This window comes from Festucalex cinctus, chromosome 16 (assembly GCF_051991245.1).
Source record: "Festucalex cinctus isolate MCC-2025b chromosome 16, RoL_Fcin_1.0, whole genome shotgun sequence".
In the NCBI taxonomy this organism is placed as follows: domain Eukaryota; kingdom Metazoa; phylum Chordata; class Actinopteri; order Syngnathiformes; family Syngnathidae; genus Festucalex; species Festucalex cinctus.
Window position 1 is genome coordinate 19,201,255 of NC_135426.1, and position 21,307 is coordinate 19,222,561.

General features: G+C 43.7%; 3 protein-coding genes across 9 annotated transcripts in view; 1 reads left to right on the forward strand and 2 right to left on the reverse strand.

The window, feature by feature from the left end:
- On the reverse strand, window positions 1-12,177 carry LOC144003969 (uncharacterized). 2 transcript variants are annotated; one of them, XM_077500757.1, is made up of 16 exons: window positions 12,148-12,177; window positions 10,791-10,976; window positions 9,019-9,152; window positions 7,340-7,599; window positions 7,102-7,266; window positions 6,962-7,023; window positions 6,073-6,175; window positions 5,234-5,319; window positions 5,059-5,159; window positions 4,890-4,960; window positions 4,719-4,826; window positions 3,984-4,054; window positions 3,784-3,901; window positions 3,529-3,693; window positions 2,472-2,567; window positions 1-2,406 (listed from the first exon to the last, which is right to left on the reverse strand). In XM_077500757.1, exons 4-16 carry the CDS (start codon window positions 7,517-7,519, stop codon window positions 1,087-1,089), a joined length of 2,646 nt encoding a protein of 881 aa, XP_077356883.1. In that variant the 5' UTR covers window positions 7,520-7,599; window positions 9,019-9,152; window positions 10,791-10,976; window positions 12,148-12,177; the 3' UTR covers window positions 1-1,086. The 2 variants fall into 2 exon arrangements, with proteins under 2 accessions (XP_077356883.1, XP_077356884.1); XM_077500758.1 differs by lacking the exons at window positions 6,962-7,023; window positions 7,102-7,266; window positions 7,340-7,599; ... (1 more) ...; window positions 10,791-10,976; window positions 12,148-12,177 and having other exon boundaries at window positions 5,234-5,323; window positions 6,073-6,132.
- The window catches only part of hdac8 (histone deacetylase 8), an 18,163-nt gene continuing 8,788 nt past the window's right edge, over window positions 11,933-21,307 (reverse strand). Inside the window, exons 7-17 of the mRNA XM_077500760.1 lie at window positions 15,803-15,908; window positions 15,671-15,723; window positions 15,470-15,600; window positions 15,246-15,387; window positions 15,064-15,176; window positions 14,922-14,999; window positions 14,160-14,268; window positions 13,883-14,055; window positions 13,560-13,654; window positions 13,248-13,353; window positions 11,933-12,297 (exon numbers count right to left, since the gene is read on the reverse strand). Of these exons, the coding sequence (XP_077356886.1) occupies window positions 12,275-12,297; window positions 13,248-13,353; window positions 13,560-13,654; window positions 13,883-14,055; window positions 14,160-14,268; window positions 14,922-14,999; window positions 15,064-15,176; window positions 15,246-15,387; window positions 15,470-15,600; window positions 15,671-15,723; window positions 15,803-15,907 (1,128 nt within the window). The 5' untranslated portion in view covers window position 15,908 and the 3' untranslated portion in view covers window positions 11,933-12,274. The remainder of the gene's footprint in view (window positions 12,298-13,247; window positions 13,354-13,559; window positions 13,655-13,882; window positions 14,056-14,159; window positions 14,269-14,921; window positions 15,000-15,063; window positions 15,177-15,245; window positions 15,388-15,469; window positions 15,601-15,670; window positions 15,724-15,802; window positions 15,909-21,307) is intronic.
- The window catches only part of phka1a (phosphorylase kinase, alpha 1a (muscle)), a 14,677-nt gene continuing 9,967 nt past the window's right edge, over window positions 16,598-21,307 (forward strand). For 5 of the 6 annotated variants that reach the window (XM_077500750.1, XM_077500751.1, XM_077500752.1 and 2 more), the window contains exons 1-12: window positions 16,598-16,858; window positions 17,730-17,888; window positions 18,149-18,196; window positions 18,270-18,438; window positions 18,543-18,625; window positions 18,714-18,794; window positions 19,500-19,598; window positions 19,746-19,892; window positions 19,979-20,032; window positions 20,112-20,234; window positions 20,313-20,408; window positions 20,488-20,595. In XM_077500750.1, the coding sequence (XP_077356876.1) occupies window positions 16,781-16,858; window positions 17,730-17,888; window positions 18,149-18,196; window positions 18,270-18,438; window positions 18,543-18,625; window positions 18,714-18,794; window positions 19,500-19,598; window positions 19,746-19,892; window positions 19,979-20,032; window positions 20,112-20,234; window positions 20,313-20,408; window positions 20,488-20,595 (1,245 nt within the window). In that variant the 5' untranslated portion in view covers window positions 16,598-16,780. The remainder of the gene's footprint in view (window positions 16,859-17,729; window positions 17,889-18,148; window positions 18,197-18,269; window positions 18,439-18,542; window positions 18,626-18,713; window positions 18,795-19,499; window positions 19,599-19,745; window positions 19,893-19,978; window positions 20,033-20,111; window positions 20,235-20,312; window positions 20,409-20,487; window positions 20,596-21,307) is intronic. The other variant, XM_077500756.1, reaches the window with a different exon arrangement.

Sequence of the window (21,307 nt, forward strand, 5' to 3'; positions counted from 1 at the left end):
AACAAAACACGCAATGGGAGAGGATGGTACAGGGAAACTGAGGAGAGTTTTTGTATAATGACCACAACGGTGTCAAAGGGCATGACAATAATGTCACGACTGGTTTGTTTTCCTATTTTCTGACTCGTAAATGTAATAATAAATTAGGACTATGAATTCATTTCTAAACTTTCGACAGTATTTTTTTATTTTTTTTTACTTTGTGAAAGAAGTTGTAAGAAGCTTTTTTTCTATTGGACATTTTAATTTGAATTCTAAGGATTGTACTATAGCTCAGTAGTTGAACATTCCAGTTCCTGGTTATTTATACAAATAATAATGAGTGACCTAATTGTTTCCATTTGCTCCCCTGAGACATTTTTAGTAAGACTCAATATGCCAAGATGAGTGACATCTAATCAACGCTACATGATCCTCCGTGATGGAAACAAAATGTACATTTATGTACATTTCTGTCAGTCAAGTTAGAAGGCGTCCCATCCACGATGAAGTCACTAGGGATGTAACGATATCCAAATGTCACGATACGGTATTGTCACGATATGAAGCTCACGCTACTATAATTATCACGATATTGTGGGGAGGTTGGCATAATTAAAAAAGGTCACAATATCATAAAAAAAAAAAAAAAACACAATATCGTACTTTTGTACATAACATTGTTATATTATTATTATTATTATTATGTTTTATTATTATTATGTTATGTTGTTAATGCACGCACACATTGAGTTCCTCCACATATTGATTCCAGTCGGTTCACAGGCATATTATGTTCCCCTTCATCTGACAATTAGTGCAGATTATAAACAGACGGGCCAAAACATCCCTAATGAAAATTTAATTGCACAAAAAAATAATAATAATAATAAAACTAGCCACCAGTGGGTTCTAGAACTGCACAAATGGAAATCAACCTGACTTTTTAACAGATGTGTTGCATGTGAACATCATGAACATGACGACGACGATATTGTGGCAGTTTTAACATCACGGTATCGCGCTGATCGTTACATCCCTTGAAGTCACCTAACAAGGCATTTACTGCGTTCTTCAGTTAGTGTCTGTGGAAAATTTATTCTTGTGTTATCTCCAGCTGGGCCTGCAGACCTTGAGCGAAGTCCGTGATTGGTTGGACTTGTCCGACAAGCTGCCATTGCGGCCGTGCCTTTTAGAGGGAGCCAGGGAGTCGGGGGCCGTCGAACCGGGAGGCGTCCCGATGGTTGCCGATGTCGTGACTTTCGAAGGCGATCCGATGCTTGGAGGAGTCGTGATGTTTGCGGATTTCCTGACTCTCGATGGGGGCTTGTTGTTCGGTGGCGTGCTGATGCCTGGTGATGTCCTTGCACTCGGTGCTGTGCTGGGGCGAGGCGGTGTCCTCGTACTTGTGGTCCTCTTGGGGAAGGACGACGAGGAGGCGCGAGAGTGCTTGGCGGACGCTTCAGATGTACGTTTGAGGACGTTCGCCGGCGGAAAGCCGGCGCGCATTTGTCTAAAAGAGGAAGAGGCGGTGCTTCGGGCGAACGTCAGACCCGACGACGGGGCGGGGGGAGGAGCTACGGCAGCGCTGGGAGCGCCGACGCCCCCACTGCTGAGCGTTCGTAGAGCGGAGCGACACATCTTATCCTCCGGCCGCTTGCGGGCGGCGGGAACGCGCTGTTCCTTTGAATCTCGGGGCTGGACGCTGCAGCGCTGGGACGACGGCGTGGCGGAAGGCCTCTCTCCTCCTCGCTTCTCCCTGCCGGTCCTGGAGATGGGCACCACCCTCCTCATGTTTTGCTTCTCAGAGCTGTTCAGGGTGCGCACCTGCTTGGATCGGATCGCTTCCGATGAGGCCGACTTTTTACGGCGGTCCGACTGAGGAGGATCCGCGGGGGAGACGCAAAGCGTAGAGGAAGGTGGCGGTTGCCGACTGACAGGCTCGGACCGGGTCGGAGCGGCACATTTGACTTCTTCCTTTTCTACTGGATGGTTCGCCTCGCACACAGTCGTCATATACCACACGACTGCCGGCTCTTCCGCGCACGCGACGGTGACGTCACAGAGACGAACGTCGCCTCCGACCTCCGGAACCAGCGAGCAATTCTCCATGAGCGCCGCTATTTTGCTATTGTCATTCGCGGCGGCCAAGATGTTCTGATCATCTTCGGAAATCGCTTTGCAGCCCTCATCCAAGTCGGCGTCCACGTTAATGGCGGCGTATTGCGTCGTCCGCGTGTTCCCGGAGGGAGAAGCCGGGCTTTGTGGGGGCGAGTGTCGGGAGCGTCCCGCACGTCGGCGAGACGCACGCCAGCCGCTCGACTTGGGGGAGAGGAGCTCCAGGAGCACGCTGGCGTCGTCCTGGCTCAACACGGCCGCCGAGAGGTCCGTTTCACTGCTGCGGTACCAGCCTACGGCGCCGCCCACCTGCCACAGCGCAACGCGGTCAACTGATTTGTTGCTGCATCGGTTTAGATTCGGTGCGTTTTTACCTCCTCGCCGCCGGCCCACGAATGTCTCTTCCGCTCCTCCAGTGCTTGTAAGCGACGGCGACGGGCTCGCTCCTTGGCTTCCCACTCTTTGTTCTCCTTCAATCATGCAACAATCCATCCATAACATTTTTTGTAAATAATAATATAAAAAAAAAATTGTACATTTTATCTAAATTTTATCGAATTGGGTAATTATAATTAAGTATAAATATCATAAAAATTAGTGATTAAAAAAAAATACTACTACTACTATTTAAAAATATATATACATATACATATACATATATATATATATATATATATATATATATATATATATATATATATATATCTTATTTTAATTATTGCAAATAAGATAGACACATTTTAATAATGTTACATGTACATGTAGCAATTTGGAATTTATTTCATTAAGTCAGTGGTGTCCAAACTACGGCATGGGGGGCATTATTGGCCTGTCATCCAAACTTAAGCGGCTCACTAAAATGACATCTGCTACTAATAAATTAGTTTTATATGCTATAGAGCTTTTTTTTTTTTAATATGCAAATTTATTTATTATTATTATTATTATTATTATTTATTTATTTATTTATGTTAACAAATAAATAAATAAATGATAAATAGCTGATTTTCCAAAAACACTACTATATAAACAATACGCAGTTGCTTGATTGACAGTTTTGTTGTGCTTGATAAATAAAAAAAAAATAAAAAATCCAAATGGCCCTTGCATCCATTGATTTTTCTACTTGTATATGTGGCCCTCGGAAGAAAAAGTTTGGACACCCCTGATCAGTAGTGGCTCATCAAGCATAATTAAATTGTGAATAAAGAAAATATTTTTAGCTGCATGCATTGATTTATCTTCATTTATTGTAAATAATGACAGAAAAAAAAACAGTTTGGCCAGCAAATTTAAAAGCTTTCCGAAATATTAGCAAATGACTCAAAATTGACTTTGTCTAAAAAACAAACAAACGAGAATGAATTCCTATTTTATGATTAAAATAAATCATTTTACAAGCAGATTTGCCCTACAAATGTGCCAGCCTACCTTGACGGCGTGGCTGAACTTGCAACAGAAGCCGTGCAGGACGGCGAAGCACTCGTCCAGTTGGAACGTGTTGTCATCCTCGCAGAAGAAGTCCATCAGCTCGCCGGCCTCCTTGCTCAGCAGCTGCCGGCCACCGCGCAACGAGCACAACCTCGATGTTGTGTCCTAAGGAAGTCATAAGGAGCTTGTCTATATACAGTCTACGTAGGAAGTTATTTGCGGAAATTATTTTGTGAAGTTGCACGTCGGCGCTACCTGCAGGAAGTCTTCCAGCTGCCACAGGAGCTCACGGTCGGTCCGGACGCTCTCCTCGAGAGTGCGCGTGCGGCACGACAGACGCTGCAGTTCGGCGTCTAGTGTCTCCAAGGAGATCCTGTGAAAAAAAAAAAAAAAAAGTCCCGACAAGTTCTTAAGTACAGCCACCAGAAGACTGACAAGAGAAGACTCGGTCTGACCTGGAAGCTGCCTGAACGTGACTCAACTTCAGCGGGAAGTCCAATAACTTCTCATCTGTTTTCTGGGCCTCCTAGGAAGATGAAGTTGATCGATTAGGATGACCAACGGTCACATTAGGGAAGGAAGCATGAAAATGAGGAGGAAGATTGTTAATAGGATGAGGAGTGATGGAAAAAGAACTGATAGGGATCATGTCAATCTCAAAAGCATATTTACACAAGTAATTTCCTTTTAATAAAAACATGGAACCTACCAAAAGAAACAGAGTCTCTTCTTTCATTAGGAAAAAAAAAAGTACATTTGTATCTGTTTCCGTTTTGCAATGATTAGCATTAGAACATAGCTAAGTTTAATCAATATTCACATTCCTGGTGAAAACACTGACAAAAACAGCTTGTTGGAACATGGCCCTGGCTGATCTCTTATACTCTGCTGCCAACTGCTAGCTGTTTTTTGTTTTTGTTTTTTTCCTGAAATAACTACCGTTGCTTTAAGCCGCCTCTTCATGACAGAAGCTGCATCAAAGCCTTCTGCATTCTCTTGAATAAAAAATATTTAAAAAAAACAAAAAAACATGTAAACACGTTTTTGGGAGTGTAGAGCAAAGTATTAAAAAATGGGTTTACCCGTTTTTGGGTTTGAATGAGTTAAGGGAACATTTAATGACGACAAGAAGGGCGAGGAAGAGAAGAATGAGGAGGAAGACAAGATCGTTTTTGTTTGTGGTGACCCACCAGAGCCACAAAGTGCAGCAGGTTCATTCCCGGTTTGTTGGCTTTGGTTTCGGCCAGAGACAAAAGGGACGAGAGTTTGAAACCCGCCGCGTTACCGCCGTGGCCGCCCTGCAACACACGCACGTCTTAACATCACGCCGCTAACACGCTATGGAGCGCTAAGTCGCTCACCGCGTTGAGGATGTTCCCGGCCTGCAGCACCAAGTGGAGGACGGCGTGCAGCTCCTGGCAGCACAAAACCTCTGCAAGGAAGAATCCACATCATCATCAGCACCTTTTTGACTTCATTAGCGCCGCTCTCAAAATAGAACCGCTCTGAAAAACGCGACAATGGCGTCACCTTTGGTTGCAGAGCGAAGGACGCCAATATGTGTCTGCATGGCGTCGCACATGCCAGGAATCTCCTCCTTGGCTAGCATGCACTCGATGCGCATGGCGTAACTGCGGACCAATCAGACAAGCGGGATGACGAGAAATCACGACAGCGGACGGAAGGTGAAAGGTTAGCGGCTGACCTGGGGAGCTGAATTAGCAGGAACACAAAGGAGTCGGCCAACGGCAGCTTTGACACATCACCGCTGTACGTTTTCATCTTCTTCACCTTGCTCCAAACAAAAAAATGGGAATCACTTGCTAGCTGTTTCATGCTAGCTACACTTGTGCCTTACCTACACAAGTGACTTGCTCTACAGTGCCCTCAACGCATCAGGAAAAGTAGTCAACGCCACTCAATATATCCCGTGATGCATTGCACGCGTCCATTTTAATATAATTCTCCCATCCTTGCTATTCTACCTCTTCCTTTGTGACATGCGCACACTCGTTGCCAACAACGATGCGCTCTACAACAGCCACTCAAGCCCAAAGCCTTGGCAACATGCTGTCTATCAGGTCGGACTTGAAAAAAAAAAAATCTGCTGTCTTTATTATTTTGCATTTCTCTCAGTGACGTGTGCACACTTGTGGCCAATAACGATGCGCTCTTCACAGACATGACAACCAAAAGCCGCGTCCACATGCTGGCTATTAGGTTGGACTTACAAATAATAATAATAATGATGATGATAATTTTCCTGTCCTTGATATTTTGCCTCTCTCTCTGTGACGTACACACACTTGTGGCCCACAACGATGCACTCTTCAGCAGTCACGCCAACCCAAAGCCCGGTTCACATGCTGGCTATCAGGTTGGACTTAAAAAAAAAAAATAATGACAAAAATAATAATAATAATTTTCCTGTCATTGCTATTCTGCCTTCTTCGCTGAGACGTGCGCACACTCGTGGCCAACAACAAAGCAGTCTACTGAGGCCATACTGGCTCCACATACTGGTCAGAGAAATGTGCGCAATACCTCGTCCGCGTCAGGTAGCAACTTCATCAGCTCTCGTAGAGGCTCCGCCCCATAATGCTCACTGTTGCCATGGCGGATGTCGTCGACGATGGCCTGATTGGACCTGAACGAGACGGACAGCTCAAAATCCCCAATTTGAAGTGGACGCCCTCGAGGTGGAGCGCAAACGGCGTCCACGTGCCGCTGTGTTGAGTAAACACGGCGAACAGCATACAAACAAATGTCATGTCGCCGACATCCACGACACTCGCCTTATTTTGGGGATAACGGACAGTTATGACATTTTCTTGTTTTACTTATTGTTCTGGAAATCAGTTGCATTTGTTTCTGTAATTTAGCCGTTTTTTTACTTTGTTTTTTTTCTTATAAACATGACATTATGATTGGTCATTAAAACGGATTGTTTAAACTTTTTTATAGCAAACACTTGGCTATTAATTTATTGTATCTAAAGTGAAAAATAGGAACACAGTTATGCATTTATAATAGCAGTAAAATATACCTATGGCCTATGTTTAATTTTTTAAAATTAAGTTTATTATAAAAAAAAAATCATGATTGCATTTAAATGTACAAAATCTATAGTATTTATTAAAAATTGTATATTTTTTTGGTAATATTATTATTATTGGTTAATTATAAATATTTGTAAATATAATTAATCATAGTAAAATAAAAAAGTAATACAAAACATTACATTATTAATATTATATATTGCAAAATTTTATTCAATTAAATTGAAATTCTTTGTCGCCACACAAGCATGTTTTTTTTTCTCTTTTCCTTTCTTTACCGGCGAACCCTCACAGACATTCAAACTTGGCATGGCGCTGTTTTGTTTTACCCACAACACCTTGGGGCATGAGGGTGCCTCGTTGCCATCTTTTACCTCTTGAACTGTTTGAGGAAGATGCCCACGTTCATCCCTCGCTTGGTGTCCAAGATGGAGACCTGTGGAGCGACAGTTCACGGAATTGTCCTCGTTGCTGCTCTTGCCGCGTCGCCGTCATCGTCATCGTCGTCACCCACCTGCTCCTTTGCGTCCCGCAGTGTGGCGCGGCCCCTCCCGCCCCTTGCGATCGTGTCACCATCTGGCCCTTGCTTCTGCCCGAAGAGTTCTTCCACCGTGTTGGCGTCGATCTGGTAGCGCTGCTGCGCCGGGCCCTGCGTCCACAAGTTGGCGCGCCCCCGCACCTGCCGGCGCACACGTAAACGTCGCGTGTACTGCGGGAATCGGACGGATGAGGTGGTGCGCTTTCTTCTGTACCTGCTCCTCCGGGATTGTCCTCCAGAAGAAACTCCTCACCCTCTTGTGGAGCCTCAGGCCTCCTGTGGGTTCCCCTAGCGAGGGGGGAGGCGGAAGTGGGGGCGGAGGGGGCGGTGGTGGCGGCGGCATTCGGTCCGCCATCTTCTCATTGGCCGGCGAGACGCCATCCATCACGTGCATCCCGGTGGTCGATGGACGGGAGCGGTGGTAGCGGCGAGGTCACGGGCGGGCATGGCGGAGGGAGTGACGACCGATCATCTCTGCATCCAGAAAACAAAACGTGCGAACTCATTCACTGCTAGCGCAGTTAAAATGGAGTTTTGACGTCTATAACCGTCAGTGGCAGTGAATGAGTTAATTGCATACATGAGCAAATGGAGAAAAAAAAAATCTGATGTTGAGCAGCCACTTCCTGGAAACCAACATCACACGAACAAACATGGAAAAATACAGTCGGCATGTCAACATGTCGGAATTGTCATTTGCAAATTGCAAGCTTATGCTAAAGCGGATTTTCGTGTACTTGAGTGGGTGAAACCTGTTGGTCCGGTTTTTCTTAGGCGCCACATGCAAAAAGTTTTTTTCTTTCCTTCTTCGCCCTCCTCCTCTTCTTCACATCAGCCACACACTAACGAAGCTAATGCTAGGGTGCACAATTGTTGTGGTTGAAACAAAATGTTTCCAATTAATCAAGCGTGTTACATTTCAAGTACAGGTGTAACAATTAAATCGACAACTAATCGATAATTTAATTGATAATTATTTTTGATAATTAATCATTTACTTTTTTCATTTAAAATTGTCCAAATGCTCTGAATTCAGCTGGCATGACCACTTTAGAGTGCCTCGTTGTTGGCCCCGAGTGTGAGCATGTCACAGAGAATTATTATCATTATCATTATTATTAATTGTTTGGTTTTTTTTTGGGGGGGGGGTTTAAACGACTTGATTGCCAGCATGCTTTGCCAAGCTTTGGGTTGGCGTGACTGCTATAGAGCGCATCGTTATTAGCTGCGAGTGTGCACACGTCAAAGACAGAATAGCAAGGATGGGAGAATTTTTATTTATTCAGCTTTAAATATTCTCCGATTTCTGTCAATCTCCATGAAAGCAGACTGATTATCTTTGTATTGAATAAAAATAAAAATTACTTTATTTTCCGACATAATGGCGCAAACCACTAAGTGCATTGTCATTTTGCAATAAAGTTAAAAAAAAATCTGATTCTTAAAAAAAAAAAAGAATTAAAATGCATTTATTTATTTTTGTTTTATTTTTATATTACTTATATTTATTATTTACATTAAAATAAAATAAAAAGAAAAAACATATATTCAAAATCCGATTAATAAAATGAATAATTGACAGATGTGTTCGAAAAGCACAAAAGTCAGCCAAGTTTAAGAACATTGGGTGGCCTTCAATATGTTAAGTATCTGTTCGAGAGATGCCATGCGCTACCATGGCAACCGCTCAGAATGCTCCCAATCGCTGTGGTAACGACGGGACCCACCAACAACGAGGCTTTGTTGTCTCGATGACAACATGACAGTCGCCGCATGCGTCTTGATGGGTTTTGATGAGCCGCCACCTGGAGCCAATTTCGACAACCGATGACATCATCCCATGCAAATTCCAAAACATACAATAACATGACTGCTTGGTGCCTCTCTGCTGACCTCATTAGGATCACCTTTGCTTCACGTTCCCACAGAGTCAGCAGTGACCTCAGAGATGGGCCTGATCCTGCCGCCGATTCCCTGGACGGGTCCGACGTGCACTCGATGAATGAGCCGAGTTGGGCAAGTGGAGTCTGTTTGAAGAGAAAAAGCTCGTTTAACAGGATTGCTCTATAGTCCGTCGGAACGCAGCGTCCACTCGCATTCACGCCGGGAACTTAACACCGCGCCGGAACGTCAACGTGATACATTAAATCTGCTTTCCAGCACTGGCGCGCGCTCGCACACCTCTGTGGACGGAACGTGGGCAAATATTGACACAACAAATTCATCTGACCCGTCACACAAATGAGGGATGACTCACACAAGATGACAAATCATGTGGAAGTTTCTCCAGCACTTTCCACGCTAGGAGAAAAAAAAAAAAGTGTTGGATCTCGTTAACACCTTCAGGTGTTACAGACTTAGGTGAGAAACGGGGAAAAAAGTCGAGATGGGTGTGACATCACACCTGCAGATTTGAAAATTTCAGACATTAGACCAAGAAACCTTCACCACATACTGGAACTTTGACATACGAGGAGCACAGTTATTTGCTTTGACTTGCAAGCAAGAACTTGAGATACGAGGGCTATATTGTGTCAATAACTTCAAGCAGCACTTTGACAAAATTAAAGATGTTTAATAAAAACCTAAAACTTAGAAAATTGCACCATAAACAATGTAGCTCTGCCTTGTGAAAATTCTCTTTAGCTTAATGCTAACAACAATGCAAAACACAATTGACATGCTCATAGTTAGCTGGGAGCACGAACCGGGTAATAGCCAGACTACACAATAATTTCGTCGGGAAAAGGCGGGACATTCTGTACAATAATTCGAACTGATTGGACAATGTAACATTCTACACGTTTGTTTTAACCAGTCACGGCCACAGGTGAAAATTTCGTGTTCGTTCTTGACGAAGTGGGGAAAAACACGAACATCTTACCAGCTAGAAATGGATGAATCGCCTTCGCTGTTCAATATTCAACAACGAAATGATGAGTAATTCCACGAGAGCATTAATTGTAGCGTCCATTTGTCCATGTTGGGTTTGTTTGTTTGTTAGCCCCAGCATAGGCGCCGTCTTCCTGGTTTCGTCACAGTTACATATCCCGCCCCCAAACACAATGTCGCTCTGTGATTGGTCCGAACCACGGTAACGGCGATTAACAGAGGGAGCGGTACAAGATGTGTTCTCCGGAGTTTGTGAACTCACAAATACCGCGAGAATTCATCTTGCGAGAGCAAGGTTATGGGACCGCCATATGTGTAGAGTACAATAATAAAACATAGCCCAGAAGGAGCAGCACAATGAATTGGACTGAAGCATTAAATTACGACCCAAGGACTTTAATTCTCTGTGGGGGGGGACAGCTGTGCCGTCCCTTAGCTAATTGGTTCCCATAGCAACAAGGACAGATATCTCTTTTGTGCCATACATTGGTCACGGCAAGATAAAGAGTCTCGGAGAACAACTCACTGTCTAACCAAGAGCCATTCAAACCACCACCGAGAGCGTTTGCAAAATATCGGACCAGCCAACATATGGCCGATATTTTGCGGAGGTGACGCACCTTGACGGAAGGACCGGACCACTAATGAGGGACTACAACTCTGCAGGTTGTCAAAAAATAACGACACAAACGTCAAAGGACTGTTGCACCTGTCCCGCCTGCTTGCTAACCTAGCACAAGTCCACACAAACACAAAAAACAAAAACAACTCACCGCGCGTCCACAGCGAAGAAACGAACTCATTCCTGAGCAACCGCCAGTGATGACACGCACCTCACTCAGCCGTGGCGCGCACGCGTGTTTCCAAACCAGCGCTTGATGTGCGCGCTCTCCTTCGCGTGTGTGCAGCAAAGATAAGACTTGCGCGTGCCCCGCCCTTCACCGGAAACTGCATTACGCCTTCAAACACAAGCACACACCCACTTTACAAATAAACTCAGGTGAGAGGTGCTATTATTACGGCGAAATAAATCCACGAATGCGTTTGTTATGGAGCGACTTTTCGAGCGCAGCATGCATGTCGAGGCTCTGCAGCTGCTAATTACACCGCGACCGCTAGGGGGCGGGCAAGAGCAATTAACGGTCAAAGGAGATTGGAGTACTGCACTGTATATTTTTATTGTTGTGCTGAGCTATTTGTATTTGATTTAGTACATTTTAGGTTATTAAGATTTTTGTGTTGTTTCAGTTTATTGTTCTTGCACTCCAAATTATTTTTGGCACAATGCTATTATGTATTTTTTTTAAACCAAAAGTGCTGTCAAATTTCAAACATTAATGACAAAAAAAAAAAAAAAACGGATTAAATTTGACCACAGATTATCCTTAATCTTGACAGCGGATGGCTACGTTAAAGGTAATAGGCTGTGTTTGAGCAATAGACATAACTACATGCATTAATATAAAGCATTTAATAAATGTTTGTGTATGACATTCAGAATTGTTCATATCAAACTACTGTGGTGTTTTTTTATTTTATTTTAATGTATGCAAGTAATTAACTGATTCGATAAGAGGAGGATGAGTGTGTGCAGGGTATCAAAAAAAATGTTGAATACGTCCTCATAACATTAAACGTTAGGCGAGCAAAAAATATTGATAAAAAAAGCATTATTACTTAATCGATTAATCAAAATTCTAAAATGTGATTAATCTGATTTAAAAATGTAATCATTTGACAGCTCTACCAAACATAACTGGTTTGTTTTTGTTGTTTTTTGTGGGCTTGGATGATATTTACTGTATTATTCAGCTTGTTAATTGCGATGTTGTGGAAATCATTTCCAGTCTTTACTTGAAATGTGTAACACTGCTGTGAAAATTATTGTTGGTGTATCAAGTAGAAGAGACACACGACATGTTCAAAGTCAGCTTTAAATGTTGCAAAAAACACAAAACGCCAAGTGAACACAACGCTTATTTACAAGTAGTGGTGCAAATTGTTCAAAGTTGTATTTTTTTCATTGGAATAAACCTCCAGGTTGTCTTGAAATCCTTATTAACAACTACTACAATTCAAATGCAATGATAAACACATCCAAACATGAACACTGTACAACAAGTACAAAACCTCTTTTCAAGTCCTTTCTCTGGTGGTCGCCCGCCAAATGTTCCCTAAAAATCCGTCTGCATCCCGCAAGGCTGCTGGCTGAATGCATGTCATCCATGTTGTTTTCAACAGTGCGTGTGGATGGCTCCTAAACAACATGCTTAAGATTTCCTGTAAATAAAATAAATAAATAAAAAAAATGTTGAAATATATTGAACTTTGTCTTCACAAAAATATACAGCATTAGTGTTGTGTGATACAGACAAAATATTATATCACATCCTGGTATATAGTACTTTTCTTTAATATTGCATGAAATTATTGGCAATTTTCTCTTAAGTTTCTCCATTTATCTATACAAACTCAAAACAAAAGAAGAAAATGAATACACGATGAAAATACGATCAAACACAACTATCCTGTGGAAAAATACCATTCCAAAATTCTGTCTGTACAACCTGAGGGGTAAGCAGATTATGTGAAAACTCGGAGGACGTTAAGCCTGAGAGAAGGCAAATTCTGAATTATCAGAGTATGAAGAATTCCAAGGCAGTCAACAGCGTAATTAGTAAAATAAAATAGTTCACATATACCATATGATACCAGTATCTGGCGCCCTCTTGTGGCTATTTTACAATTAGGAAATAGAAACAAGAAGATTTGAGAATTTCCATTAATTTCACGTAATTTTAAGGGAAAATGCTATATTGGGATATGTAGTGCCATTCTTTAAAATTATGTCTTTTTTTTTTTTTTTGCTTTTAGGAAATTTTATGTATCAAGCTTACTAGTGGTATCAGTACTACTTGGTGTTGTTGAGTACTTTAGTGTTGTGAGTGCTTGTATGGATATCGGTCTGAAAAAGTAGTATTGACATCCCTAAAAATATATAATGAATTTTAATAATAATAGTATTATACCTAAGCTAAAAAATAAATAAAAAATCATCATAGTTACTGAAGCCAGATCCCACATTAACAGCATAACAGGTGCACATTACACACTCTTGTCTTGACCAATCAACTCATACTAAATCCTATTACATTTTTGGAACAACATCATGTATGAGCTGCACTTTTTTTTAAAATAACAATCAGTGGTGTCTGTTTGCTTTTACGTACCTTTGATGGTGGCGACGACCTGGTCCAAGTGTTTGGCATCATTGCAGTCGGGTCGGTAACTGGGACTGATTTCGAGCAAATAGTCAGGCCCGTACTCTGTAAAAAACTAACAAAAAGGCCATACGCGTTGTCCCACCTTGCTTTGACCTATTCTGTATTTTTACGTTTTATTTGTGGAAAGGAATGAAATATATTGCCGTTGCACATATCAATTAAGTACAGAGCAAAGATATTCATTTGACAGAACATTAAAATACATTGACACCTGACGGGTCTTGATGAGAAAGTGTGAAAAAGGGCAGCCGACATTACCTCGTGGTCTGGTATTTCTGAGGCGAGGGTCTGTCCCAGAAGCACTGCTGTCAGGTGGGTCCAGCAACGGGCCGTGTTGGCCAGGTTGTAACCCCCTGGTAGAGAGAAGGCAATAACTTTACTGCTGTCGACTGAAAATAACATCACGTGTGCTCAGGGCACAGGTAACGACCAATATCGACATCAATTAGCAAAATGTAATAAAGTTATCAAATTATAGTCAATATTAACTAACTACTGAAAGTGGCTAAATGAGACAGGCTAAGATTTATAGTTTTCAATCTATAAGGTAAAGCGCCCATGAGGAGTAAAGCGACAGGCACCTCCTCCCAGCAGCAGCGTCGGCAGGCGCCACTGCAGCACGTGCTGCAGACACTTGGCCACCCCCGGCGGCGTCATGTTAAACGAGCACATGGGGTCGCCCGCCATGGTGTCGGCGCCCAGCTGCATCACCACGGCGTCCGGGTTGAATTGAGCGCGCACGTTGGGCATGATGCTGCGGCAGAGAGAATGAGATAGCTAGCGCTTAAGCACTTCCAATGGCAGCCAAACCAACCACTAATTTTATCTTTGACTTCTTTGGCGCGGCGGTGGACTTGCCTGGTGAAGATTTGGTAATATCTGTCGTCTCGGATGCCGTCCTCCAGCGGGACGTTGACCGAGAACCAGCGGCCTCTGCACAACCCAACATTGGTGATATCGCCCGTACCTATAAACCATCCATAATGTGATTTGGGGCTTTGGGGGAAATTTCAGCATGAAGATTGCTCTTTAACTCATTCAAACCTAAAAACGTGTAAATACGTTTTTTTAATACTTTGTCCTTCACTCCCCATAATGTATTTAGTCGTTTTCTATGTTTTTTTTTTTTTTTTTTTTATGCAAGAGCATACAGAAGACTTTATTTGATGAGGCGTCTGACATGAAGAGGTGGCTTAAAGCAATGGTAGTTATCATAGAAAATGGCCAGCAGGTGGCAGCAGAGTATTAGAGATCAGCCAGGGCCATGTTGCAACAAGCTCTTTTTGCCAGTTTTTTCATCAGGAATGTGAATATTGATGAAACATAGCTATATTCCAATGCTAATTGCTACATAACCAGATACAAATATTCCTTTTTTCCTTTTGGTAAGTTCCATGTTATTATAGCAGTAGATCACAATATTCTGTGGGCCTTGAAAAATCAGTCAAAATCCAGTAAAGAGAGCTAAAGGATGTTTCTTCAGTAAAAATGGCTGGGAGTGAATGAGTTAATAGTTTTAATAGTTAATAGTTACTGGTAACAAATACAGCATAATTTAGGTTCATCCTAAAATGACACCTACAACCTTAATTTTATTGACAAAAGCCAGCAGTAAGTTACCTGGGAAAAAGCCAGGAGAGAATTTATGCAGCGACACCGTCATAACTTTTGACGTGAAGCTGAATGCTTCCTCCACACCTGCGGAGAGACGAGAACAAAAAGTAGAACAAATCAATCAAACTATTGCAAAGCTCGTGTGTACCGTCTCCGTGATGGAGGTCCACGTCCACATAAAGGACTCGGTCGAATTTTTCCCTCAACTTGAGGATTCCCAAGACGGCATCGTTGACGTAGCAGAAACCCGACGCTTGGTCCCTGGAGGATGAGGAGGGAAGCGGCTGAGCGGCGAGTGATCACACCGAGCCTCGTAAAAGCGACGCTTACTTCTTGGCGTGGTGCCACCCACCGGCCCAGTTGATGGCCACGTGGTGCGTATGGTCCAGCAGGCACTTGGCGGCTGTGAGCGTAGCACCCGCTACTGCTGCTGCGTAATCATATATGCCCTCCACGATTGGACAGTCGTAACCTGTGGCAGGGTGAATGGATCGTGATGAAAAATATCGCGTGGACTGGATATACTTCACGGACGATGTAGTGCGGGGTATCACCTAGCCCGTAGTCAGCTGAGTGCGGGTTATCGTCGTCTCCGTCCTGGCTAATTTTGTGAAGATGCTCCAGGTAGAAGTCTGAGTGGAATTGGGCCATTTCCTCCATGGTGGCCACCTGAGGCTTCACAATGCTGGAGGGAGGGCAGAATGCATGTCAATAGTGCCAGGTGACAGTTTGCTAATTGTCTTCATGTCACAAACCTCATATGTTTGAGGAGTCCATAGGCTTCTATTAGTGAGTGGACCATACTCGCCTACAAAATGGACAAAACTGTTAACAACCTAAAGCACCAAACACTGCACAATGAAAGGAGGGCAAAGATTCAAACTCACCCGGTTCGGCACTTTGGATAAAGAATCGCAAGTTTCAATGTATTCCTGGCTAAAAACATATGCGACCTTCCGTTTAGAGCCATCGCCGTCTCCTTCACAACTCATGCTGTGCGGATAAAAGATGGGAAAAAGACGGCGGACAATGACAAATATCAAAACAAAAACACAGTGGCGAGCGAGCGGAAAGTCAGGCTCGCTTCTGGTGTAACACTGTAAACGTTCCCCCGACAACTTCGAAAATGTTTTTAAGTTGTTTGACGTTTTCTCGTGACAAAAACATCTCAATAAAGACTTAAAAGATTAGTATTTTATTAGTAGTAACATCAGAACCTTTTCATTGGAAAATAATCGTTTTCAAAACTACCAACCCCCAAAGGTGGGACGTTTTTAAAAAAGGGACTCGATAGGGCAGATGGCATGCTGGGACTTTTGTAGTTTTTCACTATTATTATTATCTTTACTCGCATATTTGTAAAGGTTTTTGTAATAAATTACAAGAAATTTAATATTGATGGTGTTTGTCTTCTGTGCCCACTGCAGGCTCACTATATTACACATCTGATTACAAATATTTTCCCTCCGTTTTGTTCTTGTAGCGATAGAGGGCGCAAAGTTTTTAGCTGAATGGCATTAAAATGTTACGTAAGTTTATTTCTTTTTATCCATCACATTTATGGCATTTAAACTAAATGCGCACGACCTTCGACATAAAAATTGAACGCAGTCATGCTGGTTTTAGTTTGAAAGTAACACACTGCGCTAATTCAAGGTACATTTACTTTGAAAGTTTAAATTACATATCCGCTTACCCCCCTTTCCAAACGCTAGCTTACTGTGGCTCCCAGTCCCCCCGACTGGCTCGCTGTTGGTCCAAAGTTGCTCTTTCCGAGCAGCAAGAGAGAACCAATGACTTGTCCGCGGTTCAATTAGCAAATTTGTCAAGTGTTTACGAGCGCGAGACCCACAAAGCTTGTCGCCATGAGGAGCAGGAGCAACTCGGGCGTGAAACTGGACAACTATGCCCGGATCGTGCAGCAAACTATTCTGCAGCACCAAGTGAGTGTTTAATACGGTGTAGTACGGCAGTAATAAACTTAAATAAAAGCCGCTTCCCTTCCCTCTTTACATTGCATACACACAAAAGGGAAGTAAAGTGCAGTTGCGCAACTCTATTCGTGTTGTTAGTATTGACCTAAATAACACTTGGCACCTTCTTCGCACGTAACCTTCAACCTGCGCTCACAGGTGTTAAAAATGCAAACGTTTGGCGCGAATCGGCTACGAGAATTTATGAAAATATGATGAGACAATCCCTCCACGCTCTAAAGGTTTGCACTTGGGGCGAAATGTTTCAGTCAGTGGTCAATGCTGAATGAGTTGCCAAGTAAGCCTTGTTGTTTCACCCTACACTCGAGTTCATTGAAGAGCAAATTTGAGTTTGTTTAATTTTGCTCAATATAATCCCTGAAGGAGACATTTGTGCAGGCATGCAAGGATAGATGTCAGCCCCGCCCACACACTTTAGACATTTAAACCAACTAAAACACATTTAAACCTAAAATAATAATTATTCCTTTTAGCACAAGTTGCCATTGGCACTGCTCTCAAAAAACAGGCAAAGTGCTTCAAGCTGTTTGTCACTCCCAGTTGTAGTTTACTGTAAAAATGACACATAAACAAAAGAGAATTAAGTAATGTATATTTAAATGTTCAAACAAACCGCATTATTTTGGTCGAACAATAAGCTGCTGAATCACTCGGACTAATTGGGGAGAGAAAAAAAAAAAACGTTTCAATTAGCACAGAAGCAATTGTATGCCCAAAATGTTTGTAAGGTTAATGTTGGCAAGTAGTTAAAAAAATAAACTTGCAATGTGCTTTTGTTCGGGGGTTGAAAAGACATAAATCAGCGGTGTGCACTCCACAGGACCCTGTCACGGGCCTTCTGCCCGGAAGCAGCGACCAGCCGGACGCTTGGGTACGAGACAACGTTTACAGCATCGTGTCCGTGTGGGCGCTCAGCCTGGCCTACAGGAAGAACGCCGACAGGGATGAAGACAAGGCTAAGGCCTATGAACTTGAGCAGGTGGGGTGGAAGTAAGAAAGCATAAATACTTGTTTACTATTTCTGAGATTTTCAACGTAGGAGCCGCCGTTGGTCTGATTTATTTGTTTTGCAAGCACAAAAATAAGAGCGATTCTTCTTAGATTGCATGACTGCAGTATTATACTGCCTCCTGGTGGCCAAGGCGAGCACACCACGAGGAGCAGCACTATGAAACGGATTGCAGCATGATGTACAACTGTTGCATTTCTTTTTTCACGTTTTTTTGTCATTTCTTGTAGAGCGTGGTGAAGCTGATGAGAGGAGTCCTGCAGTGCATTATGCGGCAGGTACGTGACGACACCCGCGGGCAGGAAGCACCGACGCGTCTCATCTGGCTTTGTAATCTTTCCTTGCCGGCAGCTGGACAAAGTGGAGAGGTTCAAGTACAGCCGCAGCACGTCCGACTCGCTCCACGCCAAGTACAACACCAGGACCTGCGCCCCCGTGGTCGGGGACGACCAGTGGGGCCACCTGCAGGTGGACGCCACCTCGCTCTTCCTGCTCTTCCTGGCTCAGATGACGGCGTCCGGTACGAGCGGGATTCCTGACATTTCCATAAAGAGCCCAGTACATTTAGCTTGTTTGCGTGAGTGACTTCGGAATGATCAGTTTGTTTTTTTTTGTCTGTATCAGGTCTTCATATAGTCTACACCCAAGACGAAGTAGACGTAGTGCAGAATCTCATGTTCTACATCGAGGCGGCTTACAAAGTGGCAGTGAGTGACGTTTTTTGTTTCCTTTTGCTTCGTTGGTTTGTATCCACCTTCCGAGTGCCTCACCGAGTCCTTCAATGGCTGCTCGCAGGATTATGGGATGTGGGAAAGAGGCGACAAAACCAACCAGGGCATCACTGAGATCAACGCCAGCTCCATCGGCACGGCCAAGGTAAGGTCATAGCGGAGCGCGAGCACACCCGGGGTGTCCGGTCGCTCCCGTGACCTTTCCGCCGATCTTTAAATGACCTCCATGCGAGACAGAAACTGGGAGGCCATCGTTGTTATTAAACACAGCTCTCACTGAAGAAAAAAATAAAATAAATACCTGTCCGAGTCAATATGATCAGAATTCCAGGTGTAAATGGCTGTAAGATTACACTGACATAGCAAGACTTGACATAAATATGTGGAGTAGTGAGCGAGGTTGCCTTGTGGCGAACGAGCGGCATCAGGTTGCCCGTGTCTTCCAAGAATGGCTTCCCACTCTGAAATAACACACACACAAATGCATGCTGGCTAAATTAAGACACCGGGAATCAGGCTTCACGGTGGAATGTAATTATCACCAGAACATAGTGGCGAGCCGTGCATTTGCTACCTGGGCCTTCAGCAAGGACTTAATAGTGCCACAGTCACGTCACAATTATAGACACCACCAATTATTATGAAGGCCCTGGGTAGATTATATTGACATGGAAACAGAGAAAGGTTGAAATATGATTGGACAAATATAGCTAACATCCACATACTGGAAGCGGTGAAGCCAAGAGAAACAAAAATTGTTCAAATATTAAAATTTCTATTCTAAATGTAGGTTGGCGCTTGTGATAATGTTTAGGGAATGGATGTTAAACACTTTATTTACTGATTCCAGGCAGCTCTGGAGGCTCTGGATGAACTCAACCTCTTTGGAGCCAAAGGTGGACCCGGCTCGGTGGTCCACGCCCTCGCTGACGACATCCAGCACTGCCAGGTAGCATTCGCATTCGCTCAGTGATTGGGCTCCCTCTGGTGGTACGCAAAGGAAGCACAGAATCCTGTCACTGTGGCTCACACAGTATTTTTCGAAGCGCCACTTGGCGTTGAGCTTGAGAACGTTCTTCTTTCTCCCCTTCAATAGTCCATCTTGACGTCCATGCTCCCTAGAGCATCCGTCTCCAAAGAGGTGGATGCCGGCGTCCTGGCCATCATCTCCTATCCCGCATTCGCCGTGGAGGACATGAACATCGTCAACATGACCAAGGAGGAGATCATCACCAAGCTGCAGGTGCTCACATCGGGATCTCCTGTGTGGTTCAGTTTAAAAAAAAAAAAAAAGTCCTCAGCGACTTTTCTATCTGCATGTGCGTCCAGGGTCGCTACGGCTGCTGCAGGTTCCTCCGAGACGGACACCAAACTCCCAAAGAGGTCCATGATGGCAATAAATAGTGGCGAGGAATCCGATCGAGTCGACGTGACTGACTTGCCATTTTTTTCCCGCCCTCAGGACCCCAACCGTCTGTATTACGAATCCGCCGAGCTGAAGTTGTTTGAGAACATCGAGTGCGAGTGGCCTCTCTTCTGGACATACCTCATCCTGGACGGAATTTTCATCAACAGCCCAGAGCAGGTACAACGCACACGCAGACCCGCAGGCGTTCTCTGTCATTCAATTTCCATTTATTGTCATGGTCCACCACGCACGCAGGTGCAGGAGTACCAGGACGCTCTGGAGGGCATCTTGATCAAGCAAAAGGACGGAATACGACTGCTGCCCGAGCTCTACAGCGTCCCGCCGGACAAGGTCCAAGTCGGCCGTTTCACGTGCGAGATGAACTCCAGTCTCGCTCTTGTTATTTCATTCCGTGTTTGTTGGCAAACAGGTGGAGGAGGAGTACGTGAATCCTCACACAGTGGAGAGGATTCCCATGGGCAAGTGTCCCCTCAAGTGGGGACAGTCTCTTTATGTTCTGGGAAAGCTTTTGTCCGAGGTCAGCGCCACTTTTTTTGTCGATACCTATACCGATTATTAGTAGTTAAGGAGACCGATAACCAAATATTTCAAGCCAATATTCATTTGCAGTAAAAGAGAAATTAGCATAAAAAAAACAATCAAACTTCTTCCAAGGTTATCAGCATGTGTTAAGCTAAATTGAAAAACTAAGCAAATAAATAGCTCCCTAAAGTTTTATAGTATAAATAGTTTACTAGAATTTCAACATCTCCTTAATAATAATAATTTTTTACTTTTAAAAATAAAAAGTGCAGGGAGTTCCCAGTGTTAGCATCATTTTTATAAAGTGAAAATTAATTAAATGCATAAATGAAAAGCTCGCTGTAGCTCACTGACTGACAAATAAATGTAAACGTGTGTAGCTAATTTGGGGTTTTCGTCAGGGTTTGTAAAAGGTTTCAAAAGATCTTTGGCCTGGGCAATTGATCCATGCGGTTCCCGAGTGGCTCCGTAGTAGATTGGCCAACTCCAATAAAAGGTCCCCGGGACCGGGCACCTCCATGGCCCGTTAGGGCTCATCGAGCTGAGTCCGGGGATGTGCGTATGTCCCCGGTATGCCTTAGCGTTCTGGAGATACGGCCCCAGGAAATCCCTAAATCTTACCCAGGATCGCTGGTTTCTATGGCGGGTAAAAATCTCGCATTTGCCACCCCTCTATATCCGGAGCGGAAAGTCGTACAGCGATGGGA

Excerpts from the sequence above, each read along its gene's own strand:
- LOC144003969 (XM_077500757.1), bottom strand. The coding sequence starts at position 7,519 with ATGCACGTGATGGATGGCGTCTCGCCGGCCAATGAGAAGATGGCGGAC. Across the intron at positions 4,961-5,058 it reads CCTTCGCTCTGCAACCAAAG|AGGTTTTGTGCTGCCAGGAG; the intron begins GTGACGCCATTG and ends TCTTCCTTGCAG. Across the intron at positions 3,694-3,783 it reads AGCTGGAAGACTTCCTGCAG|GACACAACATCGAGGTTGTG; the intron begins GTAGCGCCGACG and ends TGACTTCCTTAG.